This window comes from Nelumbo lutea, chromosome 8 (genome assembly GCF_056320005.1).
Source record: "Nelumbo lutea isolate HS-2025 chromosome 8, American lotus-T2T, whole genome shotgun sequence".
Classification (NCBI taxonomy): Eukaryota; Viridiplantae; Streptophyta; class Magnoliopsida; order Proteales; family Nelumbonaceae; genus Nelumbo; species Nelumbo lutea.
Genome location: NC_142691.1, coordinates 22,898,496 through 22,921,889, shown reverse-complemented (window position 1 = coordinate 22,921,889; position 23,394 = coordinate 22,898,496). Strand labels below are relative to the sequence as shown.

General features: G+C 38.6%; 1 protein-coding gene across 4 annotated transcripts in view; it reads left to right on the top strand.

The window, feature by feature from the left end:
* ABCC13 (multidrug resistance-associated protein 11) overlaps positions 1-23,394 on the top strand; it is a 155,322-nt gene that overhangs the window by 55,900 nt on the left and 76,028 nt on the right. For all 4 annotated transcript variants that reach the window (XR_016103858.1, XM_088960046.1, XM_088960044.1 and 1 more), the window contains one exon: positions 11,280-11,340. Coding sequence is in view for 3 of the 4 variants with exons in the window: in XM_088960046.1 (XP_088816172.1) it covers positions 11,280-11,340 (61 nt within the window). In the remaining variant the exon portion in view is untranslated. The remainder of the gene's footprint in view (positions 1-11,279; positions 11,341-23,394) is intronic.

The window sequence follows — 23,394 nt, the reverse complement described above, 5'->3', positions numbered from 1 at the left end:
TATAGTGTTTCGGCCAGTAAGTGTTAGGGTTTCTGCTGGTTTCTTTGTGCATGTTGAAGGAAGAGATATGATCATATAGTGGTGAGATTTCAGGTAGTTGTAGGAGCAGGGTTTGTGGTGTAAAGAGCACACATTCCAGCAACAATTAGTGCTGCAATCAGTGTAACAAGTGTGACCTAGTGGTGTGTAGTGTGCAGATCTCAGTGATAATAGAATTCAGCAAGTGTGCAGAATTGGTGATAACATAATGGGAGACAGTAATGATTGTAAACCTAGTGTGATGGTGCCTACAGACTACCTGAATGTTCAGATGACCTCCGTTAAGTTAAATGGAGAGAATTATGTGCCTTGGGCTAAATTCGTTGAAGTCTTTCTAAAGGCAAAGAAGAAGGTAAAACATATCAGAGAGGAGAAACCCTTCTCTGGCTCTCACGAGTATGAAGATTGGGAGCAAGAGGACGCTCAGATCATCACATGGTTGTGGAATAGTATGGAACCCAGATTAGTGTGAACTTCATGTTCCTTGATACTGCCAAAGACGTGTGGGACCATGCGAAAAAATTGTATTCGGGGTAGGACAATACAACCAGAGTTTATCAGCTTTATCAAGAGTACTTTCTGCAACAGGGCAATCAGAGTCTTGAGGAGTACTATGCCAACATGAGGAACATACGTAATGAGTTGAATGTCTATCATCCTCTCACTTCTGATGTCAAGATTCAGCAACAACAGAGAGAGCAGCTTGATGTGACTAGATTTTTGGTGGGACTAAAGTCTGAGTATGAACCAGTATGGGCTCAGATATTAGGGGGATCAGCTCTTCCGTCCCTAGAAGAGGTATTTGCTTGACTTCGGAGGATTTCTATCGGATCTATTGAGAACTCTAATATCTCAGATAGATTTGCCTTTGCTGCATCGAGAGGCCGTGGTGGTAGAGGTGGAGCTCGGGGAACTCAGTCTGGCCGTGGTGTTGGTAGTGGTTCTGCATATAGCCGAAGTGGCAATGGTGGGTCTACTTATAATCGTGGTGGTGGTCGTATTGGGAGCAGAGATTCAGGGGGAGCCCGTGGTAGAGGATGTAGGTCAGGCCTGAGGAAGTGCACTCATTGTGGTATGGATGGACATACCATCAACTATTGTTATGATTGACATGGTCCTCCCTCAACCTGGGCCAATCATGCCGCTACCGGTGACTCAAGTTCCAGCTTTAAACAAGAGAATCGTTCATCTGACCAGTTGCCTCCTACATCCATAGATGGTCCCATGAAGGAGATGGTGAGTGTTCCCCGTGATGAATATGAGAGGTTTATCCAATCACAGCAGAACACGACGACTTTTGCTCACTCAGGTATGGCTTGTTTGGCATCTACACCCAATCCCTGGATCATTGACTCCGGAGCCTCCGATCACATGACTGGAACTCCAGGTGTGTTTTCCTCCTTATCTCATTGCTCAACATCACAATCTGTCACCCTTGCTAATGGTTCCACATCCTCAATGTGTGTCTTTCAGGATCTCAAGATGGGGATGAAGATTGGTGGAGGGCATGAAGCAGGTGGACTGTATTATCTTGACGGTGGTGGTGGTAGAACTTCAACAGCTCTCCAGTCATCTCTTTCTCCTCTCCAGTGGCACTACCGATTTGGTCATCTGTTGCTCAAAGTCTTGAAGTCCTTGGTTCCGTCCTTGAGTCAGCTTTCTGTTTTGGATTGTGAGTCGTGTCAATTTGGGAAACACCATCGTGTTCCCTTTAGTTCTAGGGTTGATAACCGTGTGTCGAGTCCTTTTTCTTTAGTTCATTCAGATGTTTGGGGTCCTTATAAAGTAATGTCATATAATGGATACAGATATTTTTTCATTTTTGTGGATGATTTTTCAAGGATGACGTGGCTCTATTTAATGAAAGAAAGAAGTGAATTGTTTACCATTTTCCAAATATTTTATGCTGAAATTCGTAACCAATTTGGTACCCACATCAAAGTTTTTCGTTCTGATAATGGCCGCGAATATTTATCCTCATCATTTCAGGAATACTTGGACTAACACGGCATTATACATCAGACCTCGTGTACCTACACCCCATAACAAAACGGGGTGGTTGAGAGAAAGAATCGCCATCTCCTTGAAACAGCAAGATCCCTAATGCATCACATGCATGTTCCCAAACTTTTTTGGAGTGATGCAGTGCTTACCTCTTGTTTTCTGATTAATCGGATGCCCACGTTCATCCTTGATGGTCAGTCTCCATTTCAGGTCTTATTTCCCTCTGTCTCCATTCCCTCTTACACCGAGAGTTTTTGGGTGTGTGTTTTGTCCATAATCTGGGTCCTGGGAACGACAAGTTTGATGCCCGTTCTCTCAAGTGCATCTTCCTTGGCTATTCTCGGACCTAGAAAGTGTATAGGTGTTACCATCCTGGTTCTCGACGGTCCTTTGTGTGTGCTGATGTCGGTTTCTTTGAGTGTACTTCGTTCTTTTTGGGGTTTGGTGATGCTTCTTCCTCCTCATCACCTCCTCCCCTTCCACTTCCCGTTGTTGATCCTCCTCTCTTTGTTCCAGTTGTGACCAAATCCTTGCCTCCGGTGCCACCACTTGTTGAACGCCCACCTATCCGTCATGTGTATACACATCGCCCACGTGCACCGGCTACTACTCCTCCGGCTACATCTCCATCGACGGATCCGGCACCAGAACCCCACTTGGCATCTGAGATTGATCTACCCATTGCTTTGCGGAAAGGTAAACGTACTTGCACCCTTCATCCCATTTCTAATTATGTTTCTCTTACTCACCTTTCCGCTTCCCATCGCCAGTTTGTTACCTTGTTATCATCAGTTATTGTTCATAAATATGTCCAAGAAGCCCTTGCCTCTCCAGGGTGGTGCTGTGCCATGGAAGAAGAACTCTCAGCCCTTCATCATAATCATACTTGGGACCTCGCTGCTCTTCCTCCTAGGAAGCAAGCTGTTTGTTGTAAGTGGGTTTATACGGTTAAGTATCTGCCTGATGGTAGTGTTGAACGCCTGAAAGCGCAATTAGTAGCAAAAGGGTACTCCCAAACCTATGGCATTGACTACATAGAGACCTCACCGGTTGCTAAGATAGGGTCAGTTCGTGTTGTGATCTCTCTTGCAGCCATGTATTAGTGGTTACTATATCAGCTTGATATCAAGAATGCCTTTTTGCATGGTGACTTACTCGAGGAGGTCGACATGGAGCAACCTCTAGGGCTTGTTTCTCAGGGGGAGGATGGTAAGGTGTGCAGACTAAGGAAGGCTATATATGGGCTTAAACAGTCTCCTCGAGCATGGTTTGGTAGGTTCAGTGAGGTGGAAAAGAAGTTTGGCATGAAACAATGCAAAGTTGACCATTCTGTATTTAGTCATGACTCTCCGGGAGGAAAAATACTATTGGTGGTGTATGTAGATGATATTGTTATTACTGGGAATGATAACATTGGTATTGATAGGCTGAAGACTTATCTGCAGGATCACTTTTAGACATAGGATCTGGGTAAACTGAAATACTTCTTGGGGATAGAGGTAGCGAGATCCAAGTATGAGATTAACTTGTGCCAGAGGAAGTATGTGCTTGATTTGCTGGAAGAAACATGCTTGTTTGGTGCCAAACCAGCTGAAACACCCATGGACACAAATACCAAGCTAAGTAGTGATATGGGTGAAGTGTTTGAAGACCCTGGCAGATACCGACGACTTGCGGGCAAACTGAACTACCTAACCATTACCAGACCAGACATCTCATTTGCAGTTAGTGTGGTAAGCCAGTTCATGCAAAAACCTCTGACTCCTCATTGGAATGCGGTTCTGAGAATTGTGAAGTATCTAAAGGGGGCCCCTGGTCGTGGTCTGATATACAAGAGTGGGGGAAAACTTGAAATAAAAGGGTATTCTGATGCTGATTGGGCCAGTTCTATGTCTGATAGGCGGTCTACTACAGGCTATTGCATGTTTCTGGGAGGTAACCTGGTGACATGGAAAAGTAAGAAGTAGACGGTTGTGGCAAGAAGCAGTGCAGAGGTAGAATATAGGGCTATGGCGCATACCGCTTATGAATTAGTGTGGCTAAGGAACCTTCTACAGGAAGTATGGTACAACATTAACACTCCAATGAAGCTCTATTGTGATAATCAGGCTGCAGTTCATATCTCCTCTAATCCAGTGTTTCATGAAAGAACCAAGCACATTGAGGTTGACTATCACTTTGTGAGGGAGAAGGTGCTGAATGGAGAGCTAGACACTACACATGTTAATACAAGAAATCAGTGGGCCGACTTATTTACAAAAGGCTTGAGTCGGGGAAGAGTGGACTACATATGTAACAAGCTGGGAGTATATGATATATACTCACCAGCTTGAGGGGGAGTGTTAGCGTAGGGGTATTTCTATCTTTATACCTTGATTGATGTTGCTGATCTGTAATGTTGTGTTGAAACATGTGCTCTTAACTTAAGTAAGGGCACATAGGTCTTTTCAATTATGTTTTAATAATAATATAAATACTTACTGGCCGACTGGGAGAAGTCATGTTGACTCTTTCAGTTCGAACCAGTGTTCTCTCTTCTCTCTTTCTCTCTTTCTCTATCACTCTTTCTTCTTCTACATAACTGAACTCAGTCAGGCCGAACTCTAAGGCAGACCTGAATTCTAACATCCATCAAACCTCGTGTACCTACACCACTCAACAAAATGGGGTGGCTGAGAGAAAAAACCGTCACCTTTTGGAAACTGCTCGTCCCTCTTACATCATATGAATGTTCCCAAACACTTTTGGAGTGATGTTGTACTTACATCCTGCTTCCTTATTAATCGCATGCTCATGTCTATCCTTGAAGGTTAGTCTCCATTCTCTGTTTTGTTTCCCACTTCGTCTCCTTTTCCCCTTACTCCTAGAGTTTTTGGATGTGTGTGTTTTGCTCATAATCTTGGGCCTGGAATGGAAAAGTTAGATGCTTGATCCACTAAGTGTATCTTCCTTGGCTATTCCAGGACTCAAAAAGGGTATAAGTGTTATAATCCCAGTTCTCAACATTCATTTGTGTGTCTTGATGTTACATTCTTTGAGTCTATTCCTTTTTTCTTCGGGTCGGATGTTTCTTCTCTTCCATCACTATCACCTCCTCTTCTAGTTCTAGTCGAGGACCACATTCCTCTTGTCCAGTTGTGACCAAGTCTTTGCCTCCAATGCAACTACCTGCAGAACGGCCGCCCATCTGGCAAGTGTGTACACATCATCAGGTACCAACTCCTCCTCCAGCTTCATCACCGTCGACAAATCCGGTAGTTGTTACCACCCTAGTCCCACCCCTGTTTTTGACCTTGATCTCCTTATTGCTTTGCGGAAAGGTAAACGTAGTTGCACTCTTCACCCCATTTCCAATTATGTTTCTGTATCTCACCTTTCGGCTTCCCATCACCAGTTTGTTTCTATGTTATCATCTGTTTCTGTTCCCAATGATGTCCAGGAATCTCACTTCTCTAGGATGGTGCCAAGCAATGGAAGAACTCCCGGCCCTGACTCGTACTTACATGTGGAACCTCACCACTCTTCTGCCTGGTAAGCATGTTGTGGGCCGTAAGTAAGGGTGTCCACGGTTCGGTTAACCGAACCATGGCCCTTTTTTGTAAATCGAACCGGTGGTACCGGTTTTTCCATTTTTCCAAACCGAAATCGAACCGGTACCACCGGTTAACTGGTCCACTGGTTTTGGTTTTCGATCGGTTCAGTTCTTCGGTTTTTCGGCTTTTTATATTTATAATATATATTATATTAATATATGTATAATATTATATTATAAATAATAAATGATATATATTTATTATATATATATATAAATATATACTTATATTATATTTATAAATATATTATATATTTTTAAAATATATAATAAATATATATATATAATACATAGAAAATATGTGACATACTAAAAATATGTATAAAATATACATATAAATATATATATACCGATCGGTTTGGTTAACCGTCGGTTTTTTTTTAGGTTAACCGAAAACCAAACCGATCCTTCTGTTTTTCAAAAATTCCAAACCGAAACCGAACCGATCGGTTCGGTTAACCACATTTTGCGGTTTGCTTTTCTTGATTCGGTTCGATTTTTCGATTTTTCATAGACACCCCTAGCTGTAAGTGAGTGTACACTATTAAATATTTGCATGATGGAGTGTTGAACAGTTGAAAGCTCGGTTAGTTGCCAAAGGTTATTCATAGCTGTATGGTATCGATTACACAGACATCTTCTCCCCAGTTGCCAAAATTGGTTTTGTTCGTGTTCTGATCTCTCTTGCTGCTATGCTTGATTGGCCCTTGTTTCAGCTTGACATCAAGAATGCCTTTTTACATGGTGATCTCCTTGAGGAAGTGTACAAGGAGCAACCACCAGGGTTTGTTGCTCAGGGGGGAGGGTGACATGGTATGTAGACTTAAGAAGGCTATTTATGGGCTTAAAAAATCCCCCACGTGCATGGTTTGGTAGATTCAGTGAAGTGGTGAAGAAGTTTGGAATGAAACAGTGTCAGGTTGACCATTCTGTATTCAGCTATGAGTCTAGTGCTGGGAAGATCCTATTGGTGGTATATGTAGTTGATATTGTTATCACAGGCAGTGACAGACCAGGGATTGACAAGTTGAATACTTACTTGCATGATCACTTCCAGACAAAGGATCTTGGCAAATTAAGATACTTCGTAGCAAGGTCCAAGAATGGTATTAATCTGTGCTAGAGGAAATATGTCCTTGATCTGCTAGAGGAAACAGGGTTGTTAGGTGCTAGACCAGCTGAAACACCCATGGGACCGAATGTTAAGTCGAGTAGTGGTGCAATAGGTGAGGAGTTTGAGGATCTGGGAAGGTACAAAAGGTTGGTAGGTAAGATGAATTACCTAACCATCACTCAACCCAATATCTCATTTGCAGTCAGTGTAGTGAGTCAGTTTATGCAAAATCCTCGAATTCCACATTGGGAGGCGGTTCAAAGGATTGTGCGATATTTGAAGGGAGCTCCAGATCATGGTTATATAAGAGTGGAGGAAGTCTTGAGATAGAGGGATACACGGATGCTGATTGGGTCGGTTCCATATCTGACGGAAGGTCCACTACAGGGTATTGCACTTTTCTTGGTGGGAACTTAGTGACATGGAAAAGTAAGAAGTAGACAGTGGTAGCAAGAAGCAGTGCAAAGGTTGAATATAGAGCCATGGCACACACAGCATGTGAACTAGTGTGGTTGAAGCATCTCCTAGAGGAAATGGGGTACTCGATTGACACTCCTATGAAGCTATATTGTGATAATTAAGCTGCAATTCATATCTCCTCTAATCCAGTGTTTCATGAAAGAACGAAGCATATAGAAGTTGATTGCCACTTTGTATGTGAGAAGGTGCTTAATAGAGTGATAAGTACAACATATGTGAAAACAGGAAATCAATGGGCAGATCTGTTTACCAAAGGGTTGAATCGGTGAAATGTGGACTACATATGTAACAAGCTGGAATTATATGACATACTCACCGGATTGAGGGGGAGTGTTAGAGTTGGCTATAGAAGGGTAATATAGGCTTTTTACATTAAGTTATATGTTAATTGTACTTATGAGTAGATATTAAGTTAGCTGATGTGTCTCTCACTTAAGTGAGGGTATAAGAGTAATTCTGGTTTGTTTAGAAAAGTATAAATAAAGGCTGTCCGACTAGAGGAGTAGATTTTTCTCTCTAGTTCGATTGGAACAGTTTTTCCTCTCCTTTTCTTCTTCTTCTTCTTCTTCTTATTATTATTATTATTATCTGAAATCGTATGGACACTATATCTGAATTATCAAATACCCCTTCACCTAAAATGCTAAATATTATAACACTCCTCCTCAAGTTGGGTCATAGATGCCAAAATAATTCTCAACTTCTTACATAGTTTAGTATGGCGCATAAAGTTCACACCCTTTGTAAATCCATCAGCCAATTGATCTTTAGGGTTAACATATGGAGTACATACTTCTCCCTTTTCAATATTCTCCCTTATGAAGTGTTTGTTAACCTCTATGTGCTTGGTTTGATCATGCAGCACAGGATTGGCAGCTATGTTAATGGCTGCTTTGTTATCATAGTAGATAGACATAAGACCATCCACACCAAACCCCAACTCTCCCATGAGGTTTTTGGTCCACAACACCATAGAAACTCCATGGACCATAGCACAATACTTAGCTTCATCACTAGATCTGGCCGCAATAGACTGTTTTTTACTTCTCCATGTCACCAAGTTGCCCCCAAGAAAAGTATAATAATCAGTAATAGACTACGTTCATCTGTTGATCTAGCCCAGTCATATGGTTTGATGCCTTGGTATCAATAATTCAAGGGGATTCAGAAGAAATTAACATGGAAAACAACTTGGTTACCTGATGTAGACATATATGAGGTGGATGGAGTGAGAGTAGCCTCCTCCACCCACTGGAGTAATACTGTACCATATTGCTCAAGGTGATCCCTCATAGAAGACAAATCCCTCAGAGCAAATAGGGGATCCTCTTTGGATACAAAATTAGTTGGGTGTTCATGGAAGGAGGCTGTAGAAGTTGAAACTGGCTCAGGCTCTTGAGTAATTACATTGGCTGATTTATACTTATTGTATTCTTGTTTTTTTTGTGGAATTTCTTTGGTTTTCCAAATAAATCCCAACATGTCTCCTTAGTATGTCTGCTCCTCTGGTAATGAGTACACCACAGTTTATCTTTATCTACTCCTTCAGTTTTCTTACTCCCATCCACCTTCTTAACTCCTCCACTGTTACTCTTTGTTGCTAGTGCAATCTACTCCCCCTGCACAGATTCATAGCTGGCAGTTTCCTACTTTCTTCTGACTGTATAAGAGAATACATCTCATGTATAGTGGACAGTTCCTTACACCCGAAAATTTGGACCCAAAAAGGCTTATACGATGGTTGAAGTCCAAGAAAGAAAGCAAATATTCTCTGCTGAGAAGAGCCCTGTAGGCCTTGGCATCCCTTTTACGTTCTCAATCAATCAACTGGTAATGATCTAGTTCCTTCCACATAGAGGTCAGGTTAGAAAAATCAGTAGAAAGACTCTGTTACCCTTGCTTATAAGCAATACTCTGCTAGAAACTGGAAAACTCAAGTATGAGGCCTTTGCTCAGCATAGGTGGCCTTGGCCTGATCCCAAATCTCCGTAGTCATGTCTTCCCACATGAAATTCTCCTGGACATAATCATATTTCTCCTTAATGAAGGTTAAATGTTTGGGAAAAGCCAGGACATAATCATATAATTCTCTTGGATCCACTTGGCATGTTCTGGACCTTCTCCTTGGGTTCTGCAATGTCTCCATCCAAATAGCTTAACTTTCCCCTCCCTCAAATGAACAATTTTACATCCTTGGACCACTCCAAATAATTTAGTCCATTAAGGGGAGTGATAGAGATTGTAAAACTCACATTCTCAACATTAGGACTGAATACAGAATTAGTGGAGGAGATACCTGAAGTTGCTGAATCTTCTGCAGCCATGAGAAAAACCAACAACACACCATCTACAGCTTCCACAAGCACAAAACGAGGCTTACTGATCAACTCACTGCTAAAAAAATAGCTCCCAACCAGACTAAAGAACCAGCAGCAGTTAGCAATGTTAAACTCAGAGAAAACACTCTGTCCAGCAGTATTATTGGGCCATTAAGGTCAACAGATGGCCCACCAATCATCAAAAAATAATAAGAGACCCCTTTCTCAACTTGACAGAAAAGGAAGAAATTGCTACAGATCTGAAAAGGAACACTCTTCAACAGAAAAAGACTGCAATACCTCTGCACCCAATACACTACGTATTACAACACCTTCAAATATCCATCCTGTTCATCTTCAAAGTGGCTTTGCTAAAATCTGCAGTGTCTAGTGATCAATAGCAATGCGGACCTAAAAACTAACAGTAGGGAAGGTATGCAAGGTGAGACCTTGGGAGACTTAAAATAAATAGAAATAAAATCCATCTATCAAAAGAACGAAGAGGGTATGAAGTTTTGCAAATGTTGTAGATTCTAAATTGAAAGCACTCTCAGTTTTCTAAACCACATAACAGAATTCTCTTGCGAGGTTACTGGGGAGTTTCCTTTACATGGAAAGAATAAATATAATACACATATTTTGGATATTCTAGACAACCATTTGAGGTTTCATTCAGTTTACCAACTTATTTCACTGTCTTTGTTGTAATTGAACCATGTATTAATTTTTTTTTGATAAATGAGTAATGATTTTGTTAATAAGAGAAGGAAGTGTACATTCACCCTAAGAGGAGGCACGAGATGTTACCTTCCCTTAGAGATTAGAGCATAACCATACTCTTAACAGAATACAATCATAAGGTAGCCCAAAACAATTCAACCCTTGAGACCCCTTGTTTAGCCAAAGAATCAGTCATAGCATTTGCTGTTCTGCTAACCCACTGAAAGCTGACTGGCATGTTCCTTGTAAGCCAATTAACTTTCTTGATAAGATCCCTTTAGCCCCAGAAGATCCTTGTTTCTGGATTCGACAGCCAACCCACTACCACCTTAAATTTTCCACTCCTAGTTGGTTGGCAACCTGTATTCCTTGTACTGCAGCCAGTATCTCAGCCCTTGTAGAATCACCAACTCCCACTGGTCCTGAAAATAAGAATAGAATGTTGCTATCATTATCTCTTAAGATCCCTCCTATACCCAAAGGTCCTGGATTACCTTGACTGATCCCATCAAAGTTCAGCTTTACTACACTTTCTGTAGGGGGTCTCCAATGTACTTGTAGTCTATTCTTTTTGGGGGATGTGGAGGCTACCTCTGCATTAATTTTCCTTGTATTGTTTTTTATGCTGTTTATGTTTTTTATCAACTATGTTTTCACCAACTCATAGTTTGAATTGGTAAAACACTGAGGATATTTTCTCCAATTTTGATCCTTCAGTATTAACTAGACAATTGTTTCCTTAAATCCTTGGGAGCTATAACAAGTCTGGCAATGTTAAGCTCAGTATATTGAAGTATTGAATGAGATAAAGAATCAAAGATACAAAAGAAGAATGGTGCAATTAGATCTTTTCTGTCATAGACATCTTTTTTCATGCGTAAATCATTCTCTTGAGTCAATTTTGTTATTTCTATTTTTAAAGTCAATTTCTGTATGATTATTAATTCTGAATTTCTGATGTTAACCGAGACTTACAGAGCTTGCTGCTATTGTTGCTTCTGTTTTCTTTCAGGTTCTGGGCACCTAGATGGCTATTTATTTGCAATTTCTTTGGGCCTTACATCCGTAATTAAGTAATTCTTGTTCTTCCCTAGGATCATATTTAATAAATTATATTTTCTTTTTCAGTTTTATCTGTGATGGTTGTTTTCCAGGATCATCTTGAACTGTATCTTGCTGTTTTCATAGGTTATTTCAGTACCATTTTTCCATGTTACTTTAAATTTCTTTTTTCTATTTCTGTTATTGAAGGATCATATTTGATATATTATCTTTTCGTTTTTCAGTTTTCTCTATGATACTTTTTTCCAGGCTCATCTTGAACTATTTTCTCTACTGTTCATAGTCTATTTCATTATTGTTTTTCTATTCTTATTTATCTTTTCCATGTATCTTTAAGTTCCTTTTTTTCTATATGTTAGTGTAGGGGTATTTCTGTCTTTATACTTATGTTGAGGTTGCTGATCTGTAATATTATATTAGAACTAGTGTCCCTCACTTAAGTAAGGGCACATGTGTCTTTTCCATTATGTTAGTAATATAAAACATGTCTGGCCGAATGGGAGAGGTAATTTTTCTCTTATTCGAACCAGACTTTTCTTCTCTCCTTTTCTCCTTTTCTCCTCTTTTCTCTCTCTCTCTTTCTTTCTTCTTTCTTCTTCTCTCTTCTTGGCTGTTATCAGACTAACAGAACTCAAGGGCAGGGCGAATCATAATACTATATATATAACAAAAAAATGTAAAAGACATACAAGTAGTTTACTGTGGGAGAGGAAACAGAAAAAATAAGAGAAAAAGAAAGTGAGGAAGACCCAATTGCATGGAAAAAGCCAGGTAAAAACCTCTCCCCTCACAAACATGGTTTGCAATATCAGTGAAATTTCTCTGAAATTTCCCCATATATCTAGGAGAGATGCCTATTTAAATTCTTAATTTTCTTTTATTTGATATACATAGTTGTTTGCTATGTTTTTCTAACAAATCCATGAACTTTTATAATCTAATTCCATGTTTCTAGAAATTATCAATGATTTTATTAAGCAGAAAGAGAAGGTTCAAGGGAGAAGAGAGAAGAGAAAATAAGAAGAAAGAAGTTTGAGAGCCTAAAGATTGAGCTGCCGGTCCCAACTCTTATATTTATATTAGGGCGACCATAAAATAATGAGATTACAACTGTACCCTTACGGTACTAACACTGACATAAAACATAAATAAAATAGCCTTTTTAGTACTCCCCCTTAAGTTGGGACATAGATGTCACTCAATTCCAACTTGTCACATAAATCATTATGCCCCAAGTGATGTAAGTCCTTTGTGAATATATCTGCAAGTTGCTCTTCAGATATGACATAGGGTGTACACACTTAGCCTTTGACAACTTTTTCCCTGATAAGATGTTTGTCAACCTCGATGTGCTTGGTTCTATCATGCAGAACTGGGTTGGCAGCAATATTGATGGCAACTTTGTTATCACAATATAAAGTCATAGGTTCATCAATAGTAAATCGCAACACACTCAACAAATTTTTTAACCACATAATTTCAGTCACTCCATGAGACATTGCTCTATGTTCTACTTCAGCACTAGACCTAGCAACCACATTTTGTTTTTTTCTCTTCCATGTGACTACATTCCCCCCACAAAGGTACAATAGCCACTAGTAGATTTCTTTTCATTTAGTGATCCTGCCAGTCTGCATCCTTATACACTTCAACCTTCAAGACATTGCTTTATATTCTACGTCAGCACTAGACCTAGCCACCACATTTTGTTTTTTGCTCCTTCATGTGACTGAATTCCCCCCCCCCCCCCCCCAAAGGTACAATAGCCACTAGTAGATTTCCTGTCATCTTGTGATCTTACCCAGTTTGCATCCTTATACACTTCAACCTTCAAATGTTCATGCTTTTGAAATAACAGACCAGTACCTGGAAATTTTTTAAGATATATGAGAATTCTTTTAGCTGCTTCAAAGTTAGCAGTCTTAGGGGCATGCATAAATTGATTCAGAACACCCACAGTATAAGCAATGTCTGGTCGGGCCATAGACATATATAATTGTCTTCCTATAAGCCTCTAAAACTTTTTCACATCCTTGACAACCTCACCTTAGCAATCACCTAATTTGTGATAAGGTTCAATAAGGGAATCAATTGGTTTTACTCTCTATTTTCTTGTATCCTATGACAGATCTAACACATATTTTCTCTAGGAAATGAAGATCCCCTTTTGTGAGTGAGAAACTTCAATTCCGAGAAAATATCTTAGAGGACCTAGACCTTTCACCTCAAACTGAGTGGGTAGGAACTCTTTCAACTTATGAATTTCATCTCTCTAGTCACTAGTGATAACTATATCATCAACATATACTATCAAGCTGCAATTTTACCTTCTCCCCTCTTCTTATAGCCTCTTTGTTGTACAACTACATGAAATCTGTTGAACCAGGCCCTTGGTGATTGTTTTAGGCCATATAAAGACTTCTCCAACCTGCACACCTTTTGTTCATTGCCTTGAGCTCGGAAATCAAGGGGTTGCACCATGTACACTATTTCTTCAAGATCACCATTTAGAAAAGCATTTTTGATATCAAGTTGATAAAGATCCCAATCAAGATTAGCGACTAAGGAGAAAAGGGACCTTAATAGAGTTCATCTTAGCAACTAGTGCAAAAGCTGCTGCATAATATACTCCATACACTTGAGTAAATTCTTTTGACAGTAATCGAGCTTCATACCGTTCCACAGTACCATCTGCCCTATGTTTTACTGTAAAAACCCACTTACACCCAATTGGTTCCTTCCCTTCAAAAAGATCCATCAGTTCCCATATACCATGTTTATGTAAAGCATTGATTTCCTCTTTCATTGCATTTGTCCATTCAAGCACTAAGAGAGCTTCTGCCACATTCTTAGGAATAAGAACACTGTTAATGGAAGAAAGGCATGAAAAGGTGAAATGTTTTCATAAGAAATACAATGGGAAATGGGATGCTTAGTGGTGCAAGACCTTACTCCCTTCCTTTGAGCAATAGGAAGGTAGGTCATTAGCAATAGGATTGGATACATCGATAGGAACAAGGGTTCCTAGTTGGGTATGATCCACCCCCAGGGAATCCGATGGCATTCGTTGTATAGCTTCCAGATGCTCAATTGCTCTTGAACTTGGCGGAACTTGTTTGTGGCAATGAAGGAAAACACGGAAGGGAAGAGGAGGGAGCTGAACTTGTTTCTTCTCACTCCTACACCCCCCCTGAGGAGAGACTAGAAAGATAGGCTCACCTTTAAAGAAAGATACATCCATAGAAACATAGTATTTCTGAGAGACAAGATCAAAGCACCGATACTCCTTTTGAGACGTGGGTGCCCCAGGAACATAGTTTTCAAGGTGTCTAGACGTTTCTGGGCGACTCTGGGGTGCCTAGGCGATAAAAATTTTATAATATAAAAAACTAACTTTTGGTTAGTTTCCTAGTTTATATACCATTCGGCGTGCATGTTAATTGAAAAAATAGCAATTCTCTTTATTAAGAACATTAAATTTCATCTAAAAATGTGGAAAATCATCACTTCCAAAAGATAGAAATCTTTTACATATACTAATTTCATTATTTTCAAAAATAATACTACTATAATAAATATTTAATAGAGAAAATTCATATTAATTAGCAGCTAAAGAAGGTTATTAACTTTATATGATAAATATTCAAGATGGGAATTAAAATAGAAAAAAAAAACAAGGATGGAGTTTCTGCTTTATTTAATTAGAGAGAGAGAATAGAAAAGAAAGAACTTTATTATTCTATTCTTTCTCTCTCTCTTTCTTTCTTTCTTTTTCTCTTCTCAAAACACTTTGATCTTTTAAATTTCAATAGTAAAACATTAAAACAAAGTATAATTGACATATATAGCATATAATAAAATGTATTAAAACATACATTAATAAGATACAACAATATTAGTGATATTATAAAAGGTGCTCGCCTTGTCAATTTTGTCACCTAGGCGGGTGACTAGTTGCCTAGGTGAGCGCCTAGTTTCTAAAAGGCAAGGCGTTTGGGCGAAGCGCCCAGCCAAGGGCACCTAGTCGCCTAGGCAGGCGCTTAAGCGACACCTTGACAACTATGCCCAGGAAAATGCAAGGAAATAGCATGAGGATCTAGTTTACCATGAGTTGGAGACAGGTTTTAAACAAAACAACGGCAACCAAACACATGGATGGGAATAGGGAACAAGGGAGCCTTGGGAAAAAGGAGCTGATGTGGGGCCTTGCACTTTAACCAACAAGATGGCATGCGGTTGATGAAATATGCAGCAATAGGACAATCTCAAGCCAGAAATGTTTTGGGACGTTCATATGAATCAATAATCCTCGATCCACTTCAAGGTGGCAATTCTTCCTTTTCGCAACACCATTTTGTTGGTGTGTGTGAGCATACGAGCTATAGTGAAGTGATCCACACAAAGCAAAGGGCTCTGTGAGGTCATGATGAAAATATTCTTTGGCATTACCGGATTGGAATATTTGGATTCCAGTTTGAAACTGAGTGAAGATCATCTGTTGGAAATCTTTTATAATAGTTGGAAGGTTTAGAGATGTTGAAATAGAAGAAGTGTCGAGAATGCTTGGTGTGTTATTGTCAAGGTTTAAAATGTCGATGTCGATGGAAATATCGCTTACCAATATTGGACATATGTCGGAAATGTCGAGGGGAAATATTGTAAAAATTAGAGACATTGTAGAAATTTTATGAAATGTGGAAATATGCAATGATATTTTGTAAAATGATAAAAGAAGCATTAATACATATTTCTAGACTATTATCTTATTCCCAACCATTATATAAAGCTAACAAACTAAGATCAATAACAAATTAGTAAATGACGATTTACTGATCTATTATGCATTTTGATGTTTTCACAAGGTTATCTGATATTTTCCTTTCTTATTTTTAATTCTGATTTATTATAAATTCTAATATATTTATTTCACACTAGTAAATAGAAATACATTTATTCTGATTTTTTAAATATTAAAGTTATAATACATTATGTTTTGTTATAAATTTAATAAACTGATTCTCCTTTTTGTAGTATTAATATTATGATATTTCTTATAAAACATAATGAATTTATTATTATTTTTAATACTAAACTTATAATAATTTGTGATTTAGTATAAAATTTAATAAATTTATTCTGATTTTTTATATTAAATGTAGAATGTTTTTTATTATAAAATTTAATAAACATTTTCTGATTTTAATAAATATTTTAAAAAATACTAACTAGTTAATATTTTATTACTTGAAAAATATTTTATGTTTTATATTATAAAGTAATTAATGCATTCTTTTGTTTTTATATTTTGTTTATTATTTTTTATAAATGTTTTATTTGAAATATTAAATAGAAATTATTAATGAAATAATTTATATTAATACACTGTATTCTAATAATATAATATACTGATATATTATATTATTAATGTACATTAGTTGACATTATCGACAATCTTGTCGAAATAATAGGAAAAACTGCCTTTTTTTTGTTATTTGGACCAATTTGGTCGATAGGAAATATAGGAAATGTCGACCGAAATAATGTAATTTTTATATTACCATCCATTTTCATGTCGGTGAGCCTCGACATCGATATATGTCAGGCGACGTTAGCAACATTTCGCGACATTTGAAACCATGGTTACTGTTCACACCAAGAGACTTCATTTTTCTTTACAAGCAAAATTACAAAGGTGAATAGGCCCCCAAATACAAATATCCATAAAGGACAGAAATGCCCTCATACTCTTAATAATAATTTTCGGCACTTCATCTTTGGTTTGCATGGGATACACCCATGTGTCTCTGGAGTAGTCATCAATAAGTGTAACAAAATACTTATAGACAGTCTCAGAGGGTAAAGTAACGGGGCCCCAAACATCATAGTGAACAATATGGAAAGGAAAATCAGATTTATCATTTCTTTAAGAAAAATGAGTTCTACAATGTTTACTCAATTGACAAGCTTGGCATATAAACTTTGACATTGGCACTGACATAATGAACTCCGGAAACAAAATTTTTAATGACTCAAAAGACAAATGATCAAGACGGCTATGCCATAAGTAGGCCTAACTCTTACTAGATTGACTCTTGAACTCTATGACTGCAAGACCAGCCTTATTCTCTAGCATGTAGAGCCCATCCATTATACTTCTACTAATCATCTTCCTTGAGGCTAAATCTTGAATTACACAAGAGGAAGGAAAAAAAGGTTACTGAATAGTTTAGTGAGTTGGTAATACTACTTACAGAAAACAAATTGAAGGGTAATTTTGGAACATGCAAAATGTTAGAAAGGTTAAGGCCAAAGGGAAGGGAAATGGTTCCTTGACCAGCAATGGTAGAGAATGAGCCATCAACTAGTCTCACTTTACCCCTCTAGAGAGAAGATGATAGGTCTGAAAATAACTTGACTTACTAGTGATATGGTTTGATGCTTCAGAATCGATTATCCAAGGAGAGTTAGGGGAATGAGAAGATACATGGAAAGTTGTGGTAGATTTACCTGACGTAGACGCAAATGAAGTTGAGGGAGGAGGGGCAGAATCCATCTGATGAATTGACCTACCATATAGCTCCAAATGGTCATGGAAGGAATTAATGATATCCTCCCGAGGATCAGAACCAGAGGGCGCATCGAGGTCATAGTAGTAGTAGAGGACTGAGTGTCCTGAGAGGCCATGTTTTTTGCATTTAACTTCCTTGGACCTTGCTGTCCTTGTTTTTTATTCTGATCTGAACCCTGTTTCTTACTCAACTCTTGAGTCCACTTCGGCTTCCCATGAAGATCCTAACAAGTATCACATGTGTGCCGAGGCTTCCGGTAATGGCTGCACCATAGTTTGTCCTTATCATCCACCTTTTTCTGAGAGTCCCCTTTCTTAAAGAAATTCCCCCCACCTGTAACAACATTCCCTTTTGTTTCCAAAGCACTTGAATCTCCCTTGGAACTGTTTATCAAGTTTCTTCTGCTTTCCTTTGATTGTACTATGGCATATACCTCTTGGACAAATGGGAGATCCTTACTTCCTATGATTTGCATCCTAATGGATTCATACATAGGATTTAAACCTAGGAGGAAGGAAAATACTCTCTGCTGTGAAACACGGGACTTGTAAGCCTTTGCATCTTCATGACATTTCTAGCTCACACTTTGATAATGGTCCAACTCCTTATAGATGGAAGTCAGGTCCGAGTAGTACACGAAAAGGCTTCTCTCCCCCTGTTTACAAGTAGATGATTCTGCCTTACTTGATAAATCTTTGCATAGTGATGCAGTTCGGAATAGGTTAACTTTGTTTGTTCCCTGATCTCATAAGCCGTTTCACCCCACATAAACTTCCTTCTCACTTGAGGTTTCATAGACACTAAAAGCCATGACATTACCATGTTGTTTTCCTAGTTCCATCTGTCATGTTCTGCACTCCTGGAATTAGGTTCTTTAATTTTTCCATTTATGTACCCTATTTTTTCTCTTGTAGTAATGTACAATCTGATTCCCTTCGACCATTCTGGGTAATTTAGTCCATCCAGAGGTATAACGGCCATAGGGAAGGATAAATCTATACCTTCACTCATCCCATTCTACATTGAGGAAAACCAGATGTGGCAGTCTTAAAATACTCATGTTAACTGCTTCAGGTCTGTAAAATAAGAGTAAATAGAGGAAGAAGAAGAATTTGTTGTATTATTCATCAATCTAGTATGTATATATACAAGTTACAAATTCTATGTTAGGAAAGAATATATTAGGAAAGAAGACTAATCAAATTCCTACAAATCTGTCCTACAATCAAGGATAATCATATCTCCCTAGTATTTACTTCCTATTTTAGTTATACAGTTTGTAACATCACATCTCCCTAGTATTTACTTCCTATTTTAATTATACAGTCTGTAACACTCCCCCTCAAGCTAGAGCATAGATATTAATCATGCCCATCTTGTTACAAAGATAATCAACCCTAACCCCATTAAGAGCCTTCGTGAAGATATCTCCCAGTTGTTCTCCTGTTTTCACATAACCTGTGGAAATCAAACCTTGCTGAATCTTTTCATGAACGAAATGGCAATCAATCTCGTTATGCTTAGTTCGTTAATGAAAAACAGGATTAGATGCAATGTGAAGAGCAGCTTGGTTATCACACCACAACTTGGCCGGTACTAAAGTTTTAAGACCTACTTCAGTCAGAAGCTGATATATCCACATTATTTCACACACAAACTTGGCCATAGCTCTATATTCTGATTCTACACTCGAACGTGAGACAACATTCTGCTTCTTGCTTTTCCATGAAACTAGATTCCCTCCAACAAATACACAATAGCATGAAGTAAACCTTCGATCATCCTTGGATCCTGCCCAGTCAGCATCTGAAAAACATTCAATTCTAGTATGACCATGATTGCCATACAAAATTCCTCACCCAGGTGCTCCTTTTAAGTAGCACGAAATTTGTTCTACAACTGTCCAGTGATTAACTGTTGGAGAGGACATGTACTGACTCACCACACTAACTGAATACGCAATATCTGGACGAATTATAGTAAGATAATTCAACATTCCAACCAATCTTCTATATCTCTCAGGATCTTCAAATAATTCACCATCTTTTGGGAGCTGCAAGTTAGGAATCATTGGAGTGCTACATGGCTTAGCTCCCAACTTTCCCGTCTCAAACAACAAGCCAAGTACATATTTCCTTTGAGATAAGAATATTCCCTTCTTGCTTCTTGTTACCTCAACACCCAAGAAGTATTTCAACATTCCCAAATCTTTGGTATGAAATTGAGTGTGGAGAAAGGATTTAAGGAATGAAATCCCTGTAGTATCACTCCCTGTAATGACAATATCATCTACATACACAACTAACAAAATGATGCCAGCAACAGAGTGCTTGAAGAAAACAGAATGATCAGACTTACTTTTCTTCATACCAAAATTCTCGACTGCCTGACTAAACTTTCCAAACTAGGCACTAGGACTCTGCTTCAACCCGTACAAAGACTTATGAAGATAGCAAACTTTCCCATACTCCCCCTGAGCAACAAAGCCAGACAGTTGCTCCATATAAACTTCTTCTTGAAGATCCCCATGAAGAAAAGCATTCTTGATGTCTAACTGATGAAGGGGCCAATTATAAGTAGCTACCATAGAAATAAACAACCTGACAGAAGTAAGTTTAGCAATAGGAGAAAAGGTATCAGAATAATCCACTCCATAAGTCTGAGCATATCCTTTAGCTACAAGACGGGCTTTCAATCGGGCAATGGACCCATCAGGATTGACTTTAACTGTAAACACCCATTTACACCCAATAGCCTTCTTATTTGCAGGTAAATTTACCAAGGTCCAAGTACCATTGTCCACTAATGCATTCATCTCCTCAGTCATAGCATTACGCCATCCAGGGTGAGAAAGGGCTTCTTGAGCAGTCTTAGGAATAGAGATAGAATCAAGAGATGCAATAAAAGAACAAGAAGAGTACGACAAATGATTATAAGACACAAATGAAGATACTGGATAAGTACACTTACGCTTACCTTTACGAAGAGCAATAGGAGGATCATCATTAGAGACTGGTTCTGATGACGAAGGAACAGGATCAGTTGAGACTGGATCTGCCGATGAAGGAGCTGGTGCAGGACATGGGTCCGGAGGGGTTGGTCGCCGAGAATAAACCTGTACTGTAGGTGGCTTAGGCCTGGCAGGAGCAGATTCAATAGGATGTGAACCAGATGATGTGACAGTATAGATTAACAAATCATCATCCTCCCCTTGACTTGAATGAGGAGTAGATGGAAAGAAAGGTGTATCTTCTAGGAAATTAACATCACCTGACACAAGATATCTGTGAAGAGTAGGACAATAACATTTATACCCTTTTTGAACACGAGAATACCCAAGAAAAACACACTTCAAAGATTTTGGATCTAGTTTGGTAACCTGAGGACGAACATCCCGAACAAAGCATGTACACCCAAATACCCTAGGCTCAATAGGAAACAGTGTTTTATTTGGAAACAGAACATGATAAAGAGTCTTACCCTGAAGGACCGATGAAGACATATGGTTACATCAGCCCATAAAGGTTTAGGAACCTTCATTTGATATAACAAAGCTCTTGCAGTTTCAAGAAGGTGTCTATTTTTCCGTTCAACAACCCCATTTTGAGATGGTGTATCTACACAAGAAGTTTGATGAAAAATGCCATGCTGAAGCATGTAAGTTTGAAAGGATTCTGACAAGTACTCCTTAGCATTATCACTTCTCAATATTTGTACAAAAACGTTAAATTGAGTTTTAACTTCAGCACAGAAAGTAGAAAAATGAGAAAACACCTCAGAACGATTTTTCATTAAATATAACCATGTCATACGAGAGTAATCATCAACAAAAGTAACAAAATACTTAAACCTAGTTTTGGACTCAACTGGACACGGACCCCAAACATCTGAATGTACTAATTCAAAAGGATCATTAGCTCGTTTATTGACTCTAGGACTCGAACTAAGACGATGGTATTTAGCAAACTGACAAGATTCACAATTTAATGACGACAAATTCTGAAATTGAGGACAAATTTGCTTTAACACATGGAGAGAGGGGTGGCCCAACTGACAATGTGCTTCAAAAGGGGTTACAACTCCAGAATAGGGTATGGATCTTGGAACTTGTGTATCAAGGATGTAGAGACCTTCAGACTCATGTCCCTTACCAATAATCTTCTTCGTCGTAAGATCCTGAAATAAACAATAATCAGGAAAAAATGAGACACAACAATTAAGGGTATGAGTGAGTTTGCTAGCAGAAATTAAATTAAATGATAACTGAGGTAAACTAAGAACATATGACAAAGGAAGTGATGGTGTTGGACTAATTGTGCCAGACCCAATAACACAAGATGTTGACCCATCTGCTAAAGTAATAGGAGAGGTAGATTTATGTGACTGACAGGTAGAAAACAGACTTGAATTACCTGTCATATGATCTGTAGCTCCAGAATCAATGACCCATTTGGAAGAGGAGGAAACAAGACATGTATTGGGTTTACCTGACTCGACGATGGCAGTAACAGGAGTAGATTGAGGTTTCAATGATTCTTGGTACTGAGCAAATTTGGCATATTCATCTGCAGATATCATAACAGACTTCTCAGAAGTATCCGTGGTGGATGCAATATGGGCTGACTGAGTTTTCTTATTCTGCAACTTCCTGCAATCCCGCTTCATATGTCCTGGCTTATGACAGCAATGACACACTATCTTGCCTAACTCCTGTCCACGAGTATTAGTATTCCTGTCATAGTTACTTGACCTACCACTACCACTCCTGTATTGTTGTCTCCCTGATTCAGATGTATTATTGCGGCTGACAAGGGCACTATTAGGCTGAATAGGTGGAGAACATTCTGTACGAAGGACCCTACTGAAAGCATCTTGTAGAGAAGAGATCTCTCAACTGGAAAGAATCTGAGATTTAGCAGTCTCAAATTCAGAAGGTAGGCCAACTAAAAAACTCATAACAGACATCTTTTCTCGCTGAGCTTGTTGAACAATCACATAAGTACTAAACGGAAGCAACATATTAAGTTCTTCATATGTTTTCTTGAAATCCATGAAATAGCTTGTAAGAGATCCATCGCCTTTGTCTGCCTTGTAAAAGGCTTTGCACACATCATAAATGCGGGAAATATTCCCCTTTCCGGAGTACAAGAACTCTAGATAGTTCATTAATTCCTTAACAAATCCACAGTGAGTGACTAAACCAACCACCTCACTTTCAATGGAGTTGCATATCTGCAAGAACAAATGGGCATCCTCCCTCAACCAAGACTTTCTCGAGTCATCATTAGGAGGGTCATCAGTCAAATGGTTATCCATAGCAATACTCAGAAAATATAGTTGAACAGTTTTACTCCAATCCAGATAATTAGAGCCATTAAGCTTATGCTCAGTTGTTTTTGACATCACTGGAATAACATCCGACATAACTACTGATTTCTTGTCTGCCATAATCTCAAAATTCAAATAAACAGAATATTTTGAACACCGAAAATCAAC